The 23630-nt window shown below is 44.4% G+C and overlaps 1 protein-coding gene across 1 annotated transcript in view; it reads left to right on the forward strand.

Annotated features, from left to right (window-relative positions):
- The window catches only part of COL17A1 (collagen type XVII alpha 1 chain), a 35585-nt gene that overhangs the window by 5015 nt on the left and 6940 nt on the right, over positions 1-23630 (forward strand). The window contains exons 6-43 of the mRNA XM_009643483.2: positions 91-126; positions 1741-1788; positions 2189-2332; positions 3269-3412; positions 4163-4234; positions 5269-5340; positions 5707-5772; positions 7043-7207; positions 7582-7671; positions 7811-7855; positions 8450-8599; positions 9056-9271; positions 9879-9917; positions 10337-10363; positions 10843-10869; positions 11351-11413; positions 11589-11693; positions 12196-12258; positions 12920-12955; positions 13086-13139; positions 13500-13535; positions 13735-13770; positions 14429-14500; positions 14867-14893; positions 15566-15601; positions 16141-16176; positions 16408-16488; positions 17505-17540; positions 18227-18307; positions 19533-19586; positions 19708-19749; positions 20566-20622; positions 20920-20988; positions 21522-21548; positions 21636-21677; positions 21840-21905; positions 22268-22315; positions 23346-23459. Of these exons, the coding sequence (XP_009641778.2) occupies positions 91-126; positions 1741-1788; positions 2189-2332; positions 3269-3412; positions 4163-4234; positions 5269-5340; positions 5707-5772; positions 7043-7207; positions 7582-7671; positions 7811-7855; positions 8450-8599; positions 9056-9271; positions 9879-9917; positions 10337-10363; positions 10843-10869; positions 11351-11413; positions 11589-11693; positions 12196-12258; positions 12920-12955; positions 13086-13139; positions 13500-13535; positions 13735-13770; positions 14429-14500; positions 14867-14893; positions 15566-15601; positions 16141-16176; positions 16408-16488; positions 17505-17540; positions 18227-18307; positions 19533-19586; positions 19708-19749; positions 20566-20622; positions 20920-20988; positions 21522-21548; positions 21636-21677; positions 21840-21905; positions 22268-22315; positions 23346-23459 (2622 nt within the window). The remainder of the gene's footprint in view (positions 1-90; positions 127-1740; positions 1789-2188; positions 2333-3268; positions 3413-4162; positions 4235-5268; positions 5341-5706; positions 5773-7042; positions 7208-7581; positions 7672-7810; positions 7856-8449; positions 8600-9055; positions 9272-9878; positions 9918-10336; positions 10364-10842; positions 10870-11350; positions 11414-11588; positions 11694-12195; positions 12259-12919; positions 12956-13085; positions 13140-13499; positions 13536-13734; positions 13771-14428; positions 14501-14866; positions 14894-15565; positions 15602-16140; positions 16177-16407; positions 16489-17504; positions 17541-18226; positions 18308-19532; positions 19587-19707; positions 19750-20565; positions 20623-20919; positions 20989-21521; positions 21549-21635; positions 21678-21839; positions 21906-22267; positions 22316-23345; positions 23460-23630) is intronic.

Here is a 23630-nt window from a genome sequence, read left to right on the forward strand (position 1 = left end):
GAGCACTCTGAGCAAGATCCACGTGTTCATTTTCAGAGATGTCATAGGCAGTAAAGCCTAATACTGCTTTTCTCTCATTGCTGTTCACAGCATCTGCCACCACTAGAGGGAGAAGCCAAAGTCGAGGTAAGTGATACTGTTCTTTTAGAAGCCTCCTTTGTTTTCTCCAGTATGATTCAGGGTGTGTTAAATGAACCTATTCCTTAGCTGGAATCAACCAGTTTAAGTGTAGAGCAGTCAGATGAGGTACGTGGATTTACACCACTGCAGCTGTGAACCATTTATCTGTAAGCAACTGCTTAAACAAGCCTGGTGTAAAAATTGACCCTAGTGAAGGTCATGGTGGTTTGGACTGTGTCAGAAAGGAGGATCTACTTGGGGACATCTGGGGGGCATAGGGGGGCATAGGACATAGTCTTCCATCTTGTCTGTTCACTACCATAAACTCAGTCCATCCATGCTCTGTGACCCACCTCTTGACATATTTACAATAATTGTATTCATGTTCTCCTGCTGCGATCTGTCTTACAAACCATAAGGCCATACCCTGAAATGATCTCATGCTGGTAGTGAGGAGATGGTGAGGAAATTACGGACTTGCTGTGGTCTGTTTAGCCAGATCACTGTAAAGCTCTGCATTGTTTAAATCATTCAGCTCTTCTAATAATTTATTAACAGTGTTGGGGAAAGCAGGATTATATTGCTCTGTAAGAGTGTAATATCTGTTCCCAGTTGCTTGAAGAACAAACTATAATGTCACTTTATCCAAGTTAATTTTAGCAGTGGATATAAATCAAAGTGTGCTCTTGCACACTCCTCCTGGAGAGTGTCACAGCTACCAATTATTCTACCTCAGATCTTCACAGTCTCCTCAAGCATACTACATACCCGAGCTCTCAGCAAAACTAGGCCATACATAATAAAACAGACACCAGAGAATCAGCTCCAGCTTCTCATATTACTTCAGAAAATAATTCCAATCCATCAGCTTCTCCGCATGAATGCCAAAGCTAGAGTTTCTTTTATAGTACATGTCTTTTATAGTGCACTGTCAGATTTCATCTTGAGGAGCATGTATCACATGTCCTGGCTGGCCAGTTTGCTTGTGGGTAGCAAGCTTAAAGGCTTGCCCCAACCAAATCACATTAACTTTGTAGTCTCTTGTGCTGGACCGTAAAAGTCAGTAATAAAATCAAGTACCTGTTGAGAATGTTGGCTTAAAACTGGCCTGGTTACATTCAGTGAGCCAAAAAAGAAGTCAGAAGGTTGTAAGAAACTAAATTGTACAGCCCATTGTAGAGATGACAGTGTGAATTTTACTGAAGAAGTAGTAGGGTATTTGTATATTTAGTAAGCTTCTTTTGGCACTCTAGGTTTTTGTCCAGAAGGACAACAATAACAGTAATTGTGATGGATGGGAATATCAATGTGATTGAGGACTGTATAATTAGGCCTTCTGTATGCCTGGCAGTAACAATGCTATTGACTTCAACAGAGGCCCTCAATGAGTAAAATAATAGCTCTGTGGAATTAAAAGTAGCAAAATGTGACCCCAAAACAAAAAATCACCCAAACCAATTTACAACCAATTCACATAGGCCATGAGTGCTGCTCAGATCAAGGAAGATGGAACATAGACAGCAAGAAGGAAGGAATTCACTTCAGCCTGAAGATTCATCCCCAGCCCAGGGCACATATGCATCTCAGTCCATATTCATGATCTGCTTTTTCTCTCCCCAGAGAGTGAAATACGAGTCCGACTGCAGAGTGCATCTCCCTCTGGCAGATGTAAGTGCTATGCCTTTTATTCCAAGGGGATCAAGTGTAAGATAGAGGGTGTTGCTGCTCTGGGTATGTCTGCAGTGTCTCTGGGACACAGCCTTCATGTCAGCAGCATGTCATTCTTTTTTTTCCTGTTAAGAATGTTTATTTGTCTCCCCTTTCTGAACAAGGAAGCATGTTGTGGGTTAGATGGTGGTCTTGCAAGGATGTAGTTGTAGTTAGTCCCAGCAATGAGGCCCTGAAGCTTTGTTGGTAAGTAAGTGGCACCCCCAGAAGGCACCCCCAGAAAGTACAACTTCATAGACATTCACAGGTAAATTCCACTGAATGGTTTAGCCAGAGTAAGATTACAGATCAATGAAACAATGACTTTTGGGTGAGTCTGGACACTTGCTTTTCCTGCCAGGGACAGAGTTGGATGATGTGAAACGTCTGCTGAAAGGAAGTCGATCAGCCAGCTGCAGCCCTACTCGATCACCGTCAAGTACGCTCCCGATACCAAAAAAGGCTGTGGTGGAGACAAAGCTGGTTACTGAGAGCTCTCAGTCAGGTACTTGGCAGAGGACGGTTAGCAATGCTGGAGTCACTCCAAATATTATTTGTCATAAAAATACCCACTTTCTAAGAACATCTGAGTAAGAATACACGGTCTCTGTCCCAGACAATGGTGACAATACAGAAAAAGGGTCCAGATGTTGCCCTAACAAGACTTGTCTAATTTCCATAAATGTAAGCCGGTTCCTGCTGCCACCAGCTTTAATTCAGAGGTGCTTCTGGCAGACACGAGCTCTAAGCAAACATGTCTTAGAGTGATTTGATCTCTTCTTTCCAAGTAAGATGGGGACAGCACTGAAGACAACATTTGGGGCAGTGTTTGATTTATTGGCCACACCACATGACTCAGAGATCACTAGAACCTGACAATAACAGAAGTTGTACTTAAAATACTATAACCAGTTTTTATTATTTATAAGCCTCACCACAGTGCTTGAGGCAGTGGTATTCACATTCACTCCACTGACCTCCACCAGTGTCTAGGAACAATACCTTTTTTCTTGTGCATGGCTCAAATCCTGTCTAAAACTGGGAATTTTAATCCAATATACTAGTGAACCAATCAGAGCCACATGTAGGAAGCAAAAGTCATACATCCCATGGCCCGAATGATGTATTAACAGAATGGTGGACCAGTGTTTTATTCTGGTATCATAGCATCTACAAGCAATGAAATCTCTTTGAGGTGTTTTGTGAATGATCATGCTATCAGGTCAATCTTTATTACATTGGTTAAAATTTAGGTGGGCTGTAGTCACTTAGCATTTGAGATCGGTAGTGTCATGTTAAACTGGAGTCATTGTGTTGATTCCACAAGGGTAATTGAAATTTAAGGCAGATGAAGTTGTTTGCCATGTAAACCTGCAATGCATGCTAAACCAGAAGCCTGGTCTCATTAAAAAACATTTCTGTTTGGCTGTTTTTTTTACAGTGTCGGGGACATATGATACAACCATACTGAATACTGCGCTCCCTTCATACATGTGGTCCTCCACTCTGCCTGCTGGGTCTTCCCTTGGCGGATACCATAACAGCTCTTCCTTGATCAATGCTATGTCTCAGTCTACAGGATCAGGTATGCTCCCTGGACTGCCCAGGCTTGAAGGATGTAACTCCATACTGAAACTGGGTCAACAGCAGTGGGTTTTTTTGCACAGCAAGAAGAACTAAAGTGATGGAAGAATTGGGATGGCAGGGGATGTGTTTGAATTTTCTCTGGTTTTCTGTAACTTGATGCTCTCTGCTTCTACACTGACTGTATTTGAAAATCCTTCTTTGTGAGGATCTATTGTCCTGACTGCCTGATCACTGAACTTTAATGATAGCTTTATCAATGATGTCAGGCTCACATTCCCTACCAAAACTATTTTTAGAGTGTAGCTAATATTGGATTATCCTGGTCCATTGTAAGAATGACTGGGCCTAACCTTTCAGGCCTCATACACTAAAGATGTAATCGGTAAGTGTTGAGTGTGCTTGTACCTTGTAAGGCCCTATTCTAAATGCCAGGGGTGCTGCATTTCCCAGCTGCAGAGAAAAACCACAAGAAGCTTTATGATAGCATGCTGTTGAAAGCTTTGCTTTCTCACACTGTCTCATGATTGCAACTTCTCTGATGTAGTATTTTCTCCCCTATATCAGTTCAGTAAGAGTGGTTTGGAGTCACAATTTTCAAGATTTTTCCTCCGTGCAATTATTGTGCATTTTCACTTACTGCATTTCCAAGTGACTCTGACTCTTAATGTCTGTGACTGTGCCACTGACCTTTGGGCACTGGATTTCCAATTCCAGAGAAGTAATAACATTTCACTTCCTCTTTTTGCAGTTTTTGGTGTTCCAAATAACCTGGCTCCCAGCAATCCCACTCTGAACGCAGGCCTGAGCACTTCCTCTACAGGTCAGATTTTTCTCTTCTTCCCTTCCCACTTTCACATTGTCACAGTCCTGGCAGACAGGTACAATGAAATAATACCTATACCACTCTGTTTCTCTTCTGTTCCTCATCTCAGTGTCAGCAGCTTGTCTGCACACCCCAGTTATTCTTTGGTTATGGTGGATTTATTCTGAGTTGGCCCTGTATGTTTGGTATTAGCTCCTGGCTCTTTTTATCTGGGAGTCAGGGAAAACTACAGATTTTCCAAGGAGAATAATTTGTCTTTTGAAAGACATCTGTTAGGCCAGTCTGTTTCTTCCCTAGAACAACTCAGAGTAATGCCTTAAAAAATGTACTTATGTGTCCTGATCCATAAAGACCCACTGCTCCTCTGTCAGTTTTCCCTGTCATTTCCCTTCTCCTCACTTTGCTCATGACTTCTGGCAGACCCTCTTCAATGTCACTAAACCACTTCTCTTCCTTTCACAGTCACACACACTATGGCTACACAGCACAGTGCCACCACACAAGGTCTCTGACTGGGCCTGCAGAGAGAGCAGGGGGTATGAGAGCAGCCTGTACACTACCCTAATATTGTCACACTGACTCTGATACCAAAGGTGCCACCTTCCAAACGGTTTTCTTCTCTCTGAATAGTACTTTGACACATACTGTGTGCAGTTATCTCTTTAAATTTCCCTTAGTTGGACCAAGCCGGTTTTCTGAATTTACATTTTTCCCAAGTGCCTCACCTGCAGAAATGTCCATGGAGCCATGAGAGTGGCCTCGCAATCTAACTTTAGATAATGTTTTAAAATGGTCATCATTATTCACCTGGGCCAGCAATAATTTATACAGCAAAATGATCTAGGAAAAAAAACATTTTGTAAGGAAGATCTTTGAACAGAAATGCTTAGGGCTGTGATGCCTCCAGCTAGCTGGTGAAATTTCTTGGGAGAGGTTGTCATTATTGTCACCAGTTTTGCTTTCATTTTAGCCGGAATACCACCTGCACTGCAGGATTCCTATAATCCCCATTGCAATGTTTTTCTTTCCAGTGTTTGGAGTTCAAAACAACCTGTCTCCAAGCTCTTCGACCCTGACCCAGAATGCTACTGCAGCCTCCGCAGGTCAGCAACAATTTAAGCCTAGAGAAAGTGTGAGGGTCACCAATGTGTGCTGCCTTCTCCCACCTTTTCTATAGTGACTAGAAAGTTCATATTGACAGAGGCTCCTTCATTGCCATCTTTGTGTGTGGAGAAGTGTGGTATGAAGGGATATTGAGGAACATTTCCTCTGCTTTGTTTGTGCAGAAACAGCTCCCATTGCCTGTGTAAGCACCAGAGATTTTCTTGCTGGGGAAGCCCTTGCTTGTTTGAGTTGTCCTAGGTACCTTGAATGAGAAAAGATTTTTCAAATGGTGTGCAGCCCAAAGTTGGTGTGTTGAGGTACCTTGTTATCCTTCATTCTTTCATTCTTGAATTTCTTCATTGCAGCATATGGGGTGAAAAACACTTCTCAGAGCAACACCATGACAAGTACTGGTGTGTCTGCCTCAGCAGGTGGGTGTATCCTTCACAGTTGTTTAGGCATGGCCTTGTACAAGCATATCATGATAAAAATGAGTTAGAGATTCAGCCATCTGAGTGACACTAACACCTGGCTCCTCAGGAGCATGACTTGTCACTAGAAAGCAAATGAGCCAGAAGCTAAGAATGAGCAAATGAGCTGGTCTGATTCAGATCTCCTCCACTTTGTGGTAACTCAGATGATTTAATTACAGCTATTTCTGCTCAACAGGCAGGTGACTGCATAGAAGATCACACATGTGAAATTGTGCTTCGTTTGAAGCCAAAACATTTGTAAGGTTGCTCTTGAACATAATTTTGCAATAGTACTAGCCTCAACTGCTCAAATATCAAGGAATTGACCTATAAATTATCAGGTCTTTTTTTTTAATGAGAGAAGTTGTGGTCTTTTTACTGGCCTTTCATCCTTGAACCATTGGGATTAATCTTTTCCAGGTTTTTTCTGCAACTCTAAGAGCTATAAAGAAGTCTTTTATTTTTTGTGTCAGGGAAGCCAAGTTTCTTTTGTAATCCAAGGATCACAAAGATGAGGCTTAAAAATAGATGTAAATACCACAGAAGTTGTGATAACATTTCTAATACAGGTTTACTCCGAGTTTGTGCTAGCATAATGGAACAATACCATTCTGGTTATCTTGATTTTCAATGTTGTGTCAATTTGTGTGCAAATTCAGGTTTGTACACTGTTCCAGGCATGCTTGGTACTGCCTAATGGCAGAAGGGTCACAACGCCAGTGTTTTTGAGCCTTGTTTGGGCTGTGCCCAACCTCAGTAATCTACAGTTCAATGCCTCATAACCATGCCTGGCTCCCAAGGATATGGAGTGCTTTGTGCTTGACAGAGTGGGTCTGCTAAAGGTGCTTCTCAGGTTGAGATGTGCCGGCTCTGATGCCCCTTGAATGTCTCTCTCACACTGAGTTTTTATGATTCTATAGTGTGTTTGAGAAGCGGTCATTGAGAAAATAATTTCTAGATGAGGTTGAATTCCAGATGCTTTCCATTTCTGGTAGCAGTTGCTCCTCTGCTAGTGCAATACACATCTCTAAAGAAATCTAACGACATGCAGAACATTCCTCTTAGCTTCAGTGACCAGTGTGTCTCTTACTGGGTGTTTTTAGTAGTGGCAACCCCAATCACAATGGGACTAACCTATTTTAATGAACAAAAGTGTTGTGGCTTGTAATTATGACTCATTGGCCCACACTCACCTCCTCCTTTTTACCATCCTTTACCAATATTCCAGGGGGAACCGTTCTGAGCTCCCAGGGAGATGACATTCTGCGTAAAGACTGCAAGTTCCTGCTGCTGGAGAAGGAGAACGCCCCAGCAAAGAAGGAGATGGAGCTCTTGATCATGACAAAGGACAGTGGCAAAGTCTTTAGTGCCTCTACCACTGGGCTTAATGGAGGTAACTTCTCTTTTTCAGGACATGTGGGTATGCTGAGGGCAGAGAAATGGAGACTGATTATAGGGGGAGTTCAGAGTTCAGGACCCCACACCTGACTCAAGCCCCTGTAAGCCAAACAAGCTCGGGCAGGCAGTTAGCCTTTAATCATGCCAGCTGCAATCTAGGTCTAGCTTTTGCATTCGAAGCTCCCGAGTGTGCCTTAGAACATTCCACAAAGCTCAGGAGCTTTGAAAGCAAAAACTAGATCTAGTTTAAACAGGCAGAGCTATTGTGGTTTCCCATAACAAAAAAAAAAAGCCTTTTGCCAATGAAAGAAGATAGTCCTGGTTGAACTTCTGGTGTAATATTTTTAATTATATTCTTTTCCTGTTGAGGATCCTTTGTAGAAGACACCTTGAAGAAAGAGAAGCAGGGATTTTCCTCCTCTTATGCTACAGATACTGGCCTAAAATCAGATGCAAATGGTAAGAGTTTGCCTCTGTGGCAATGCAATAGAATTTCTTCCTTCTGCCTTCATTACTACCTCCCTGTTGAAAGCCCATGCTCTAAGTTTGATTATGCATAGAAAGACTGTTAAAATCTCTTTTACTGCTGTTAAAACAGGAGGGCTGAAATCTGTGCCAACAAGGGATAAAGCAACTTATGCAGGTAAGTGTGATTCCAGCTTTAATTGGAGCGAGTACCAAAGCACAGTATAAAAAACCCACAATCATTCTTGAGTGACGTGAGTGATGTCTGTGCAATGACATCAGAGGGAAGGTGTGTTCAGGAGACTACTCAGTCTGTAATGAGCAGAGCACACACAAGAGAAATTGGTGCCAGTGATTTGATTGTGGATGAGTGGGCAGTTGGGGTATTTTTTAATTGCTGGAGAAGCTGACAGTACAGCTGCATCCTGCTACCAAGACAGACTTGTGGGGAGGAGAGGGCTCAGACAGACTATGCTGGCTATTGCTGTCATTTATGGGTCAAAACTGTACAAAAAAATTAGCTCAAGGGGATCATGGTTTTTAGCTGTTATTTTAAAAAGCACTGAGTGTTGTACCCTGTTGAATTCCCATTGGGAATGCTCTTCCCAGCTTCTGCAGGGACTAGAATTACAGAGTGGGGTGCAAAGATTTTTCTCCATAGCCCTTTGTATTTTTATACAAATGACCTTGGTGTCCTTATTCTTGAGAGATTCTGGACTCTGAAGTCAAGGAACTCTTCATTAACTAGGAGATTGCCCCTTCCCTCTTCCAGAAATACGAAATGGTGATGCAATGGGTGCAATTGGATCAGCACCATCCTGGTGTCCCTGTGGCTCCTGCTGTAGCTGGTGGAAATGGCTCCTGGGTTTGCTTCTGGCCTCGTTGCTTCTCCTTGGATTGCTTTTTGGACTCATCGCTCTGGGTAAGAAATAACTGAGGAGCAAAATGTTGAATGGGATAGAAAGACAAGCAGAGGGTGTAAGCTGGCAAAGAGGCCAAGTGCCAGAGATATCAAGCCAGAGACCTGAGGAGCAGCACATTCAGCTTGGTGGTGACTGCCACTAAGATACTGCAAATGGACAGGAAGAATGGATAAGGAATATAAACCTTTGATGAGGGATTATATGGTTTTGGGTTGAGTAGGATAGGAAAATTCCTAAGATCTGAGGTCTTATTTCTCAGTGACTAACAGATTCCAAAGTTGTCATTTAAACTCCAGATATCCCTGCTAGGAAAAACGATACAAAGAGTAATCCTGCAAAACTCAGTGGGTGTAGCTATCTGACACAGTGTTGCCTTGTCTCTGCTATTAGAAGTAGGTATTTCAGGCATGCATCTGTGGCAGCATGTTCCATAGCATTTTACTTTATCCTTCCAGCGGAAGAAGTGAGAAAGCTGAAATCTCGTGTGGAAAACCTGGAAAAAATGAATGGCGACTTCCTGGCAATTAACCATGGGAATTCGAAAATAGAGAAGGATGTTTCAAGAGTAGACTTTCTTCATGGTATTTCACCCTCCTCAACCTTCCCTTATGAAAATGAAGAGTCAGTTTGGTTGATGGTGAAGAGCAGACTGAACAAGGAAATAGAACGAGGTGAGCAGAGTCAATGTCTGTGATGCTGCATGAGACCGGATTATTTACAGGGGAGGGGGAGGATTTGCTTGCCCAAAGGCCTGAAGACACTCCTAGAGTGTGATGAAGTCTGTCAAAAATAGTGCCCTCACCTGTCCTCACAGATAGGCTGTGCTGGAGTTCAGAGTGCTGCCACACTGGTGGTGCATCCCTTAAAGTCAGCAGAAGAGGGAGAAGAAAAGAGGTTGTGGACATATCATCTGGTGCCAGGATGTCATGTTTGCTGTAGCAAGTGAATTTTCCATTTTTGAAGAACTACACAGAAAACTGAACCCACGCCTTATTTCTCGTGCTACTTCTGTTAGCAAGGGAAAGAAGATTAAGTTCTGTTTAGCAGATGATGGAAATAGGTTAAGACTAGGGGAGCCTATGTTCTCTCAGCTTCAGAAGTTTCATGGATTTGCGAAAGCAAATTTGCTGAGGAAACTCTGCTTACAAAGCCATGCTGTGCTTGATAGCCTATGCTGCCTGCAGCCTCAAAATCCAAATAGAAGGATCCTTGTATGTGCAGTGAGTAGCTATTCTGTTGTGTAATGCACTCTAACAGCCCCTTCTCTTCCTGTTACAGGCTACTTCCGAGGGGAGAGAGGAGAACCTGGTGAGAAAGGTACAGCCATATAGTCCCTCTCTTCCCCTGTCCTATTCCTTGGCTTTAGCAATGTGCAAGTTTGGGGTGGGTGTTGCCGCTAAGGGCAATTGGCAGCAAGAAGGATGAAGTGGGTTTATACATGAAGAAAAAGGGTGTAAAGCTAGTTTGCCATTTAAACTATAGAGGGCCTGATCCCATACAGAACTAATACAGGAGGCCCAATCTTGCACTGTGCCAGTGTGAAAGGCCACATCCTGTTTGCCACTAGTGGGATGGGTCTGATACTGCACTATTCAAATGTGAAGTGTCCCTGTGCACCCATAACTCCTTCATATTTCGCTGAAGGCAGGAAAGCAACTAGAAAAGCAAAATGAGTAATCATTGGAAATATCTCCAGGATCTCTCCTGATTTTATATTCTTTTTCTTCTTTTCTCAGGTGACATGGGAATGCAAGGTCCCAGAGGTGAGTCTGGAGTTAGCTGCTTTCTCAGGTAGATTGACAGCCTGCCATAGGGCCCGGGTAGCAAATGGATTTTTGTTACTCCGGAAGTTAGAGAAGCTGATGCATTCCATAGTTCAGAGAGTGTTGTGATGGCTGGGGTTTTTTTCTCTTCTTCCGGGAAAAGACAATTTTAGAGTTCACAGTAAAAGAGAAAACAGATCTCACTTTGAATCTAGGAACGTCTTTCACCTGGATGGAAGTCGCTCCTGAAGCCAAGCTGTACCTGGTTTATCACAGAGTGCTTCAGAGGATTTTGCGTGGTGTGAATGATTCAATCCATTGCATAAATACAAGGGGGCCAATGTGGCATTGCTGGAGACTGTGGAACTTGTAAACATGGCAGGAACATAAACTCCTTTTTATGGGGGGTGAGGGTTGGCCAAAGTGACAAACAGGGAAGACCTATTCCCCACTGACTGTCTATTTCTTTCTCCTTACAGGAGAGCGAGGACTTCCTGGTGTACCAGGTGGGCAGTAGTACAATTCCTCTTTGAGGGAGGACATTTAGTGACATTACTGTAGGAAAGAGCAAATTTTGCACTGCAAACCTAGCTCGAGATGATTCTCTAGAGACTCAATATTTAGCGTAGACTAAGTCACTTGATTAATACCTTGCTGCCGAGCTACAGACACAGGTCAGAGATCTGGTTACAAGCAAGGCCTCAGCCTGACTTCCACTTACTTGAACATGGCTAATTTGGGGGTGTGAAGATCCCAGCCTACCTTTGAAAGAGTCCCACAGCTGCATAAGTACTTGGCCCAACTTCCTTGTGCTCGTACATGCATTGTGTTCAGATAGATCTGTGTGTGAGTACCCACCTTCCAAGTAATATATTCTTTAGCCCCATTGATGAATCCCTCCAGGCTTCAGGTTCCCCTAATTTGCACATTATTCTTTCATGGTACACAGACAAGGACTCTGAATATTTGTTTTGTTTTTCTTTCCAGGCATTCCTGGTCCAATTGGGCACCAAGGGCCAGAAGGACCAAAAGGACAGAAAGGCAGCATGGGTAAGCATCTCTATTAATGCTATGAGTCTCTCACAACTGATTGGCACATGGCATGGGAATACAGACACCAGGTTGGTGTCATCGTTGCCTTCCCCCATGGAGGTGACCATAGATCCTCTTGCCCAAGGCCTCCCATAAAGACACCTTTTTTTTACAAGGCATTTGTTTCCTATAGGTGATCCTGGCATGGAAGGTCCCATGGGACAAAGAGGTCGAGAAGGGCTACCAGGGCCTCGAGGGGAGCCTGGACCACCTGGTTTTGGAGAAAAAGGAGACAGAGGTAGGAACTAGATGTCCCATTCTTGGCTAAAGCAGAGATGGGCAACAGCTAGAATTTGGTCCCAATTTATAGAACATCTCAATGGTAGAATTTTATTTGATTATTCAAATCCAGAATTAATTTTAGACATATCCCAGCACAGTCAAATCTGGCCTAAGGGATTTTTTTTTTGCCAAACTTAAAATGGGTAAGCAAGGGTTGTTTTGTTTTACCAGGTCTCACAGTCAGGTTTGAGTTTGGCAGAACCAAAAGCGCTTAGTATCAAGATCATCTTCTTCCCTGTTATCAAGTCACCAAAGCTGGGGGATTTTGTCTTGCTCATCATAAAGCCCAGTGAGATGGGATTTTTTTTCTTGGACAATACATGCTTATTTGGGTGTTTTGAACTGACCAGCATATTACTCATGACACTTGCCAGAGAAAGAATAACAGGAGATGGGATAATGGAAAAATGGGATCACAACTGAGTTCTACACTATCTGTTCATGTTCTTATTATGCAGGTGCTGTTGGTGAGCCAGGTCCTCCAGGGCCACCTGGTCCCCCAGGTTCTGCTGGCCTGAAAGGTAAATAAGAAGATGGACAGAGAGAGCCTAGTAGGCTGGTTAGGAGTAAATGAGCACTCTGGCCTTCTTGTTTCACTTGTGTTGCACTGCAGTAATCAGAAAAGTGAACTAATGGCCCTCATTTTAGATAAAATTTGCTTTGGTAGCGACACATAACCTTTAGAGCAATAAATTCTTGGAGATTTTCAGTGAGAGTGGGAATTGGCAGGGAGGTTTCTTAAAACACCGATCTTTAAGATGTGCAATGTTTCTAGCTGTTTTTTCTCTGCTTTCAGAAGTAAAAAGGTAAAGTTCATATCTCTAACAGGCTTCTTAGCAGAGTTACAGCCCTACAATCCATGTAACTGGGATAAAAATTGCACTATAAAAAATGGGTCCCACCTGAAGCACAGATCCCAGCATCTCATCCAAGGTGGAAGGCTTGAGACTCTTTACCTTACTTTAGGGAAAAACACTTCCTCTATGTCACAAGAACTAAGTTCTGTAGATTTGTTGTGCTGGTTTTGAGGATGCCAGTGATGCAAATTCTTACAGTGGCTGGAGGAATTCCAATCTGCTAAACACCTATTGGGTTGTGGATGCGGTTGGGCATACCAAAAGAGATTTTTTCATTTTCTAATTGTGGTGTTACTGAAAGAAAATCCACGTTCCTTATTCACAGGTCTGATGGGTTCTCCAGGCCCACAAGGTCTTCCAGGTGAGTGCTGCATTCCTCTGCTATAGCATCTAGAGATTAGAGAAAATAAAAACAGAGTGACAGAAGTTTTTCTTCAGTGATGCATAATGGTGAGTGGGATGGATTAAACCCCCACCTCATTTTTCTGCAGGTCCTCCTGGCTTACAAGGATTTAGAGGAGAAGCAGGTCTCCCAGGTGCTAAAGGTAAGCTTTCTCTTCCCCTTGGCAATTACAGCAGCACTAGCTGATGTGCTTTTCTAGCACTGCTCTGAGTAGAATTTTGATGCTAGGGGCAGAGAAAAGCATAAGACTGAGGAAAGGAAGGGGAGGAGGAACTATACTTAGTGATTGCAAGCAAATATCGAGAAATTCAAGAAAGAGGTAATAGAGCAGTCTAGGTGAGGAAACATGGTTGGATGGATGGATGGAGCTGTATCAAAGGAAAGTCTGAGTTTGTCCAATATCAGAGTACCTGTATTTCCCCTGTGACTTATCTTGATGTATGAAATTCCTTTCCCTTCTGACTTGTTTTTACTATTGTTCAATCATCCATATATCTTTCAGGTGAGAAAGGAGCCATTGGAGCCCCTGGACCCAAAGGTATGTTGATCAATTAAATATCTTTTTTTGCTGTTTTCTTTAGATTCCTTTAGATATGGATACTGTCCATGGGTATTAACCCTATCCTTCTTTGGCTTTTTATTCTGTGCTCTTGTCAGAAAGCAGACTTTATTTTCTGTGGTGGAAACATTTTACAACAGAACAATCTCACAGAATCCTTCCCTTTTTTGTACCACAGGTGATCAGGGTGAGAAAGGTTCTCGTGGAATGACAGGTCAGTGGATTTTTTTCCTGGAGTAACAGCCTATCTGATATACACATGCATTGAGTTTTCGAATAACAGTATAGCTCAGCCAATCCCAGCTGGCTTTCCGAAAAAGTACAATGATATTATTGGTTATAGTAGTTTTATTTTTGCACCTAAGTTTTAAACAAATAGATCCCATTCTTGATTCCAGTAATCTTGGTAGCAATCTTTGTGTTTAGCTTCAGGGAAGTTCTCCCTCATGTGCCCTGTATTCACTTCATTCCAGCTTTTCTAATGCCCAGACACAGTCACAAATCATGAGGCCTGATCATCCTGTCAATCAGAGAATCACAGAATGGTGGGGGTTGGAAGGGACCTCGGGAGATCATCTAGTCCAACCCTCCTGCTAAAGCAGGTTCACCCAGAGCACAGGACATCATCCAGGCGGGCTTTGAATATCTCCAGAGAAAGAGACTCCACAGCCCCCCTGGGCAGCCTGTTCCAGTGCTCTGTCACCCTCAAAGTAAAGAAGTTCTTCCTCATATTCAACTGAAACCTCTTATGCTTCAGTTTGTGCCCATTGCCCCTTGTCCTGTCGCTGGGAGCCACTGAGAAGAGTCCGTCTCCGTCCTCATGACATCCACCCTTAAGACTTCTGACTTGTTAATGGTGATTATATCCTTAGGTGAACCAGGTTTTACGGGAATGCCAGGAGCCCAAGGCCCTCCCGGACCCCCCGGAGATGCAGGACAGCCAGGTAAAAGCATGCAGAGACCACAAATATTTTTTGCTCAGTCAGGAACACAGATGTGTTTGTCAACAATTTCCAGTCTTAATTTGAAGTTAAGGCTGGCAGAGGATCTCTGTACTATAAGATGGTGATGAAAGGAAAACACACAGGGAATCTAGACCCACTGTGATCTCAGCATTGCACACACTGCAAACAAGAACATGAGCTGCTATGAGCTAACATTCAGTTTACATACTAGATGCTAGACCAACTTACACCACTTGTGGGCTGTGTGCTGTAATTTTAAGTAAATGTAATCTTTTTCTCTCTGTCTACCCTTTCCCCACCTGAAATTTGTTTAGACATCTTAGAATTTTTGCCTTTTTCTTCCAGGTCTCACAGGACCCCAAGGACCACCAGGCAGGTTTTTTCACTGTGTTCCAATTTATCAATGACACACTTTGTTATGGGCTCAAAAACCCCTTGTAATTTTCCTACTGTGCTGCTTGGGGCTTCCAAAGTGATATCCGAAGGCTTCTGCATCTCCCTTGGCTTTTGAGACAGGTTTTGAGGTTGGTGTGTAATTTTTGAGGAATGCAGGGCCTTGGAGTGTTTGAAAATTTGCCTCTCCCCAAAACACAGTTTGCAACAAATAACATGTTTCAGTTCCCTGTGCGTCACTGAAAAGTCCTTCTAATCAGCAGCAGCAACAGAGAGGAGAGGATGTAGCAATAGAGGTGGAAACAGAGGATGTGATGTCTGGGAGCAGAGGTGGTTTGGAGGGCAAGTCACCAGGGAATTTATCCAGTAGCCTCAGGGCAGGGAGCAGTACCTGGAAGAAGCTACAGGTAAATCTAGGGAGCAGTGAGAGAAGGGAAGCTCTTAACTATGCCCAGGGACACTACCAGCTCAGTTGACTGTCCACTGTGAATTCCTCCGTTTGTTGTCAGGGACCTGCTTGTAAATGCTGAAAGCCAGGGTCTTGAGTAGGGAGTTCCTTCTATAAACCCACAAGTGAAACTCAACTGGGGGACCTGAAAAAATAGAACAAAAAATATTTGCATTAACTATTCTTCTTCTACCTCATATCAGGACTTCAAGGCAACCCAGGCCGACCAGGGCCTAAAGGTGAGTTTTGTTTCTTTCCTAATACTCTTTTGCTCTCTAAGCACTTCATTTTAGGGAGGATTAGCTGCTCTACTGACCAGTCCCTGAATCAACAGTGGCATCTAGTGGCTTTAGGAAGAGAAGGTTTGAGAAACAGACAATAGCCAAAGCCTCCTTGAGCATACACCAAAGACAGGGCATCTGCTGAGGCACTTGGCATGACAGTTCTCCACCGAGAAAACCTTAGCAAACCAGGTTCTGCCCTGAGCATATGAGTATGATGCCTGATGACTGCAATGGAAGCTGTGTGCCTGCCTCAGATAAATCAAGGCCTATCAACCGTTCTGCAAGATGTAGTGCTTGGAAAGCCAATCAAAGGATATCTCTGGATTAGCTGAACTCTGTTGCTTCCTCCATGACCTTCTAGTGCCATGAGTTCTCAGACAAGAGATCAAGGTCAAAAAGAACAGAAATTGTTTGTTTAATAAGACAATGTCATTGAGCTAGTGACAAATCTTTCCCAGAAAAGAAGTTAATCTTTTGGCTCTCTCTTTTCATAGGAGAACCTGGAGCTCCAGGAAAAGTCATAAGTGCTGGTACGTAGTGCTGTGAAAGTTCAAATATTTCTGCTTTTGGAGGATCTTCTCTGTTTTTTGTTATGCCTCCTGTATTCATCTCGACTGTCTATTAGACCTGTACTGGGACTCCCTCTGTTGGGAGAATACATATGCTGTAGATGTGTGATTCCTTAAGGATAGATTTGTTACACAATCACTGGATGTGTGTATATATATGGATGTGTGCAAGTGTATGCATTTGTGTTTCAGAGGGTTCGTCCACTATTGCCCTGCCAGGCCCACCAGGTCCCCCAGGCCCAGCTGGCCCCACTGGACCCCCAGGCGTTCCAGGTGAGGAAGCTGCTCCTCTGCTGTGATTTTTGCAGGCAGCTTGCATTGCTGTGCATCCAGTTCTTAATTTAATGTGTGATGTTTATTGTCTCTGCCAGGCTGCTCTGTCTGGGAGGCAAGATTGCTCAGGCAGTCTAGATACTCTTGGTCCTCACCCTTCCCTGCAGAAAGACCAGGATCCCAGTCAGAGTTAGAGAGGCAGCAGCCTCAAGGGAGAAACAGGATACGATCCCAGGGGGGCAGGACAGAAGGGAGGACTGAGAAGATGGGAACACTGTTGTTGTCCTTTGATCTGATGAGTACAAAGTAGTGATAGGTCAAATCCAACGAGTAGAATCAAGTTCTTTTGCCTCTCAGGTAAGCAGGCATGTGTCTAATCCCTCTCCCGGCACTGTTGCTGAAATCAGGAAGTGTTTGTTTTCCAGTCTTAGCTTGGAATGCCAGACAGCAGAAATCCCAAATGAGCATCTACAAATCTTTCACACAAACACACACACAGAGACACACAGACAGACTCTGGCTATGCATGAGCTTGGTCTTCAGACTCCCCTGTCCCAGGTCAGATACTGCCCTCCAGCACGCTGGTGTCAGGCAGCAGAGTTCCTGAGCCCTGGTTCTCATGGCGCTTCTGCATCTCTCCCAGCTGTATAGCTGGAGCTAGTCCTGGAGCTGTTTTGGTAGAGCTAGCCTCGATTTGCAGCAGGGAATGCAAGAGGAGGCTTAGACCTATTGCTTTTCTGTTGTGGTCAGTGACATTCTAGTTATTTCCCCAGTCTAAGAGGCACCAAGCACTTTAATTGCTACATGATGGAAAATAAGCCTCTTCTCTGGAGCTTCAAGTAATACATGGGACATTGATGAATTCGTACCCCGCAGCAATTCCATTTATTTGTGCAGGCAAATACATTATTTGATAAGTCTCAGTCCTTATAAAAGACATATTGATTCTTTCCTGCTACTGTAAAATACAACCAGGAAAATCTAATGCAATCTGTTTTTTTTTCCTTTGAAACCAGGTCCGGTTGGACCAGCTGGTCTCCCTGGACAGCAAGGTACCATTCTCCATCAGCTTTGATTCTGCTTCTTAAGAGAACTGAATTCATTAGTTTTTCCTTTGTTTCTAATTCTCTCAGCCCTTGGCACAATCTCTCTCCCCTTTGTTTGCAGATTTCTTTCTTTCAGTTCATTTTGCTGCGTTATTTGGCTTAATTAATCTTGTAAAGAATTTCTATTCTTTTTATTTTCCCAGGGGAAGAAGGGAGGTGGTAAGAGCCAGTGTGATGTGGATACTGCAAATGTCTTTTTTTCTTTACATTATTTTTTCTGGAGGCTGGTATTTCTAAAGCACTTCTCAAGTGCAGTTGCCTTTCTGTGGTAGGGGATATAGCCCAGCTGTATACCTCCTGCCATTTTGAAAGGTGGGAAAACAAACTAGAGCCAAGTTGGGAATAATGTCACTGTGAAACCACTGCCAGTTGGATAGACATCTGTTTGGAAGGGCCTGAACAGAAGTGACTCCTAAGAACCTTTCTTACCCAGTTTTCTATGGTTCTGTTTGGGCGAATTGTGTAGTAATTTCCATATTTGACTACAGTGTCCTTCAGAGCCAGGGACTGAGGTCATGCTCCAAGTTCACATAAGCAAAGTCTGAATCTGTTTTCGAGGAGGTGAGGAACGGGTAAAAAATGTCACCCTCTCTCACTTAAATAATTAATTCTCTTTTTTTTTCCTAAAAAAGGTCCACGGGGTGAGAAGGGATCCCCAGGTGAAACAGTGATAGAAACAATCAAAACAGAAGTCTCATCATTAGCATCTCAAAGTAAGTGGGCCTGCCTTTCCACTCCTTTGCTTGGAGAGGTGCCAGAGGCCTCAAGGCCTGCTCACAGCTAACAGGAGATGCCTCTACCTCTTTCCTCTCAACATGGCATAGGGCAAGTGTGTGTGTGTGTGTGTGTGTGTGTGTGTGTGTGTGTGTGTGTGTGTGTGTATGTTTGGTGGTGGGGCAGCAATACCAGCTACTTCTTCTGCCCTCCTTCTCATCTATGCATCCCAAAGTGCTTTCAAAAGGAGGTAGATGGCACTAGGCCCATGTCACAGAGAGGAAGGCTTTCTGGAATGGTGACTGGTGAACAGTCCCCAGCAGCAGAGATGGTCACAGAGCTGTGAGGTTTCAGCCTCACCTTTTAGCCACTATGGTCACACAGGGCAGTTCCCTATGTAATATGAACACAGAGCCATCCGTAAGAGGAGAACCAGTTTGAAAAGGCACATTAATCTAAGCAACAGAAATCAAAATGTCTCTGTGAATTAGAGGACAAATTCACAAGGGAGCAAATGCTATTTTAAGATGAAAATAAGTGGAGCAGAACAGAATGGTTTAGCAGCAGCCTGAGAAAAGTGTCTGCTTACTCTCTGCAATGCTAGATGTGTGGTGCACTTACAGTCAGTATTCCTAGGACCTGGGACTTCTGCTAGTGTGCAGGAGAGGCAAGGCAGAGGAGGGCATAAAATCATAAATGGTCCTTGCCTGATCACCATCTGAATGGGGTCATGCAGATCCAGACCGTGCTTCAGTACTGCCCCATCACTGAACTTTATGTTTGTGTCTCAGCTTGGAGGTGAGGCCAATAAAGTAACACAGTGCAGCTACTTGTTAATAATGGCTGCGTAATGTTCTCCTCCCAAAAGTAGCCCCTTGCTGAAAGAATCTTTCCACTCCTTGAAAGTCCTTTCCCTCCTTCTCTAGCCTTTGAGACCTTTGCTCTTTAACCATTACTCTCCAGAGAGATCGCCTCCCTGTTTCCAATATGCTGCCAGCCTGCTCAGCACTGTATTTTGCTTCATGTCCTAACCTGTGTGCTGGCAACCAAACACATCTCTCTTCTCCCCTTTCTGCCTCAACTTTGGCTTGGGTCATGTAGGTCCTGCCTCAGTATGCCTTTGACTGTAAGAGCTTCTAACAGCAACTTAACAACAGTGTTTCCATAGCAGCAGTAGCTCCATAGCAACAATTTTCCCCTTTTTTGTGTGTTTCATTTGTACAGTGCTGGCAGATTTACAAGGGCGAGCAGGACCACCAGGTCCCCCCGGACCACCAGGTACGTAATACAGCAGAGCTCAGTACGTAAGCAGGGGAACACTAACACACGTGGCGTATTTCTGAGCTGTGCAGTCTGCTGAGTAAATGTTCTATAATACCTCTGTTTCTTTCTTCATCAGGTGAATCTGTGCAGGGACCCCCTGGACCTCGTGGCCCCCCAGGTAAAAGCTTGTTTCTCTGAAACAAACCTGGAAAGTGGGAGGTTTTTCCGGTGCCTCTGTCCTGTGCCTTGCGGTGTCCCAGATGTAATCTTGGACCTGGTGGAAGTTAGTAGGGCTGACATTACTGGAAGCAAAATTTCACATAGTGGGTTCCTACTAACACAATTTCACTGCAATGTAGTTTCACAGCAGCAAGATGCTGCCCAAGAGAGGAGATTTGCTTTGGCAGAGGTTTGCTAGCCAGAGCAGTAATTCATAAAAGCCATACTTTTTGGGAAGACACTCAAAATTCTCAAGTTCCCAAAGGAAGTAACTGCAATCAATTCCATCTTTACTTCTTACTTGTCCAGCCTTAACTTCCAGCTGGGGATGGATGGAGCAGTTTTTGTCATGAGGAACATATCCCCGTCCACTTCCTGTAGCACAGGATTTCCCTTTCACAGCCAGAAGAGGGGAGGTGCAGGAGGACACAAGACAGGAACATAACCCCTGTTCCTTGCTCTCTGCTCAGTAGCAAAGGGAGAGCAGGTCAGGTGTGTGATGAAATGAACCTTCCCTCTTGATGTTGTGAAGGCCAGCTGGGATAGGCACTCTGTACAATGAAGAAAGGAGTTTCTCTGTCCTACATCTGCTGTGGTGGCAAATGATAATGAAAAATAACTAACAGGGATAGATATGTGTGGAGAAAACAATGATACTAGCCTACACTTGGAAATATTTGAGCTATGGCCATGATGGAGATGTAGCAGCTCTGACATGCATTGCTGAGGCTCATCCTTCCTGAAGGCTCTTTGTGTCTGTTTTGCCTAGGAGAAGGATTGCCAGGACCTCCAGGCCCACCAGGGAGACCAGGATCTTCCATGTCCACCTCAGGTAGGTTCTTCCCACTCATTCCCTTGCCTGTGCCTTGGGAATGTCCTGACTCTTGGGGTACCAGAGAGCACATCCTTGGCTAGGACCAGGTGGAGCCAGAGAAAACTTGTGCCGTGTTCTGTTGGATGTCATGAAGAAACCTTTTTGTTTTAATTGCAGAAACATTCTTCACAGGCCCACCAGGTCCCCCTTCCAACCCTAAACATTCTATGATTCTATGATTCTATGTGGAGCCAGAGAAAACTTGTGCCGTGTTCTGTTGGATGTCATGAAGAAACCTTTTTGTTTTAATTGCAGAAACATTCTTCACAGGCCCACCAGGTCCACCAGGCCCACCAGGCCCACCAGGCCCAAAGGGAGACCAAGGTGGGTATATCCTGCTGCCTCAGCAAGATGCTAGGTGGATCTCAGCACCTCAGACTGAAAAGAAGGAAGGAAGGGGCTTGGAAGCAGAAAGTGTCCTGCACAGTGTTCTGTGGCTGTAAGAAAGCTAGCACAGTGGTCACTAAATAGGACTCCTGTCTGCTGCCATAAAACAAGTCAGTCTTTGTCGGAGAAATTTATTAGGCTCCAATACTGGTGTCAAGGCAATTGTTGTATTCAGATACCAACTTTTCAAGCCCATTAGATTGAGGAGCATTCAGAGCTTCAGATTTTCCATTAAAGGGGAACAAAGTTTTTGCAAAATGCAGTGTGGACTGGGCTAAGTCAGTGCAAGGAGGTGGCCTTGTGAAGTGTAGCTCGGCTCTCAGCTGGCAGGAAAAAATGGGACCTACTCCCTTTACCCATTTCTGCCCTGTAAATTGAAGGCCGTGATAATATTTTGCAGTGTGGGCTGGGATGTTGCAGATCAGAACAAAGAAAATACTGACACTGTTCCCCTGCTCTCCTGTTCACAGGCGAGCGAGGTCTGCGAGGATTCACGGGTAAGGAGGCTTCCAGGAGATATCAGTGGGGTGCAGTGTAACTTGCCTGTGTGTGTGACTTCTCCTCCATTTCTGTGTCCCGTGCAGGAGAACCAGGAGAGCCTGGCCTTTCAGCATTCTCCTCCCACGGTCAGTCTGTGCCCCCTTTCCTCCTTTGAATTCATTGTCCCTAAGCTGAAACCAGGGGGCAAAATCCTGCTTTATTGATTCTAGCTGAGTTTTAGTGGAGCCAGGATTTTGTCCACACACTTTACTCCTGTGCATCTCTAACTCTTTTTCTGCAATTCGCAGGTGACAGAGTCACCATGCAGGGACCTCCAGGAGTTCCAGGCCCGCCAGGCCCACCTGGACCCAAAGGTGAAGTAAAAAGTCTTCTTTCTTTGCTGATGGCCTCACACAGCCAAGAGTGGTTGAGACTAAAGGATGGAACAACCTGGTCCTTTGAGAACTGCAGCTGTGCCCAACCCTGCCTTTTCAGGCAGAGCAGGACCATGGCGATAGAATTGCTCTGAACACAAGGCACCTGGGCACATCACAGAAAGCTGCTGTGGCCTCTTCCTTCTGCTCTTCCCCTACAAGCTGTTAATTCAAGATAGTCATTGCAAGGGCTGGGCAGTTGCTTCTCTGACAACATGTAGCTCAACTGTTTTACACGACCAAGTATGCAACACGCAGTGCCACCCATTACAATTGTCTGTCTCCCTCACTCTGGTTTCTAGGTGATGCAGGTGTCCCAGGCGCTCCTGGCATCCCAGGAGCATCTCGAGGTAAGAGGCCAGACTGTCATTGCTCTGATACTACCAAGAAATGCTGTCATCCTGGGGGAGAATTTGAAAAAGCTCCTTTGGGTTTTACAAGTGTGGCTGCCAATCTAATGCTGATGGGATTTGTATTCAAAACCTTTTTTCACAGCATGCCTTAAATCAGACAATTTAGGAATTGCCAGTTTTCCGTTTCCAGCTTACTGGGAATTCTTTGAGCCAGAGTTTGTCCTCATTGGGACATGAAAGAAAGGGATTCCAGGTTGGCTAACCATGTTCCACAAGGGATTAGGGAAGCTGCATTGAACCTTCTTGTGGAAACACTTCTGATCAGAACAAAAGTGCCCTTTATTCAGTTTTACAGGTGGATTCATGTGAATTAAGCTGCTTTTGTTCGGAATAAGAGCATCTCTGTATGCAGGATATTAATGCAGTTTCACAAAAAGTGCATATGGATTAACTTAAGTGTCTCTCCATGTGAACAAGCCCTGTGCTTCTCCACATCGTGTCTTAGGAATACTACCTCAGGGTGCTGGGAAGACAGACACCTTAAAGAGCATGAGGTGTCACTTGACACCATGGTGACAGGAGTCACACAGGGCCCACCTGTATCTTGCAATGGAGACCAGTGAGGAGGTACTTGAGCTGTTGCTGCCCAGGCTGGCTGGGACTGGGAGCAGCAGGGCAGTGAGGTTAAGCTACTGAGCTTGAATGCTTTATGGATCTCTGTCCGTATTTCTGCACAGCACTGCACTCTGGTGCACAAACTGACCAGGTCTGTCAGTATGAAGCCAGGGAGGTTTCTGGACTCAGCCCTGTAGAGCTGTGCAGGCTGAATTCTAAGATGCCAAATTAATTGAAGACGTTACACTGCCTAATTTCCCATACTCAGACTGTGTTTAGAAATGAAGGGGGAGCCCCTCCACAGTCCCTTCTCAAAGCTCTGTTCAGACCTGTGGGAAGGGCTCAGTGCAAGCACACTTGGTCTAATGCAACAGACCAAACCCATTCCTTCTCCTTACAATGCTTTCTGTAGGTGGATCCAGACAAATTCAGGGACCCCCAGGACCTCCTGGGCCACCTGGTCCTCCTGGCCCAGGTGGAAGTTCATCTCAGGAGATTCAGCAGTATGTCACTGACTACCTGAAAAGTGAGTATAATGAGATTTTGTCGTGGGTCAGCAGATGCATGCCTTTCTCTCTTTTGCTCCCTGAGCCCTTTGTCACTCTCCCTTTAGAAGTAGCAGCCCTACTGCTCTGGCCTTATTTTTGTTGAATACTGTCAAGTGCTGTTGCACACTGTGGCATCTGCAGAACTGTCC

Source organism: Egretta garzetta, unplaced genomic scaffold (assembly GCF_000687185.1).
Source record: "Egretta garzetta isolate BGI_Z169 unplaced genomic scaffold, ASM68718v1 scaffold8, whole genome shotgun sequence".
In the NCBI taxonomy this organism is placed as follows: Eukaryota; Metazoa; Chordata; class Aves; order Pelecaniformes; family Ardeidae; genus Egretta; species Egretta garzetta.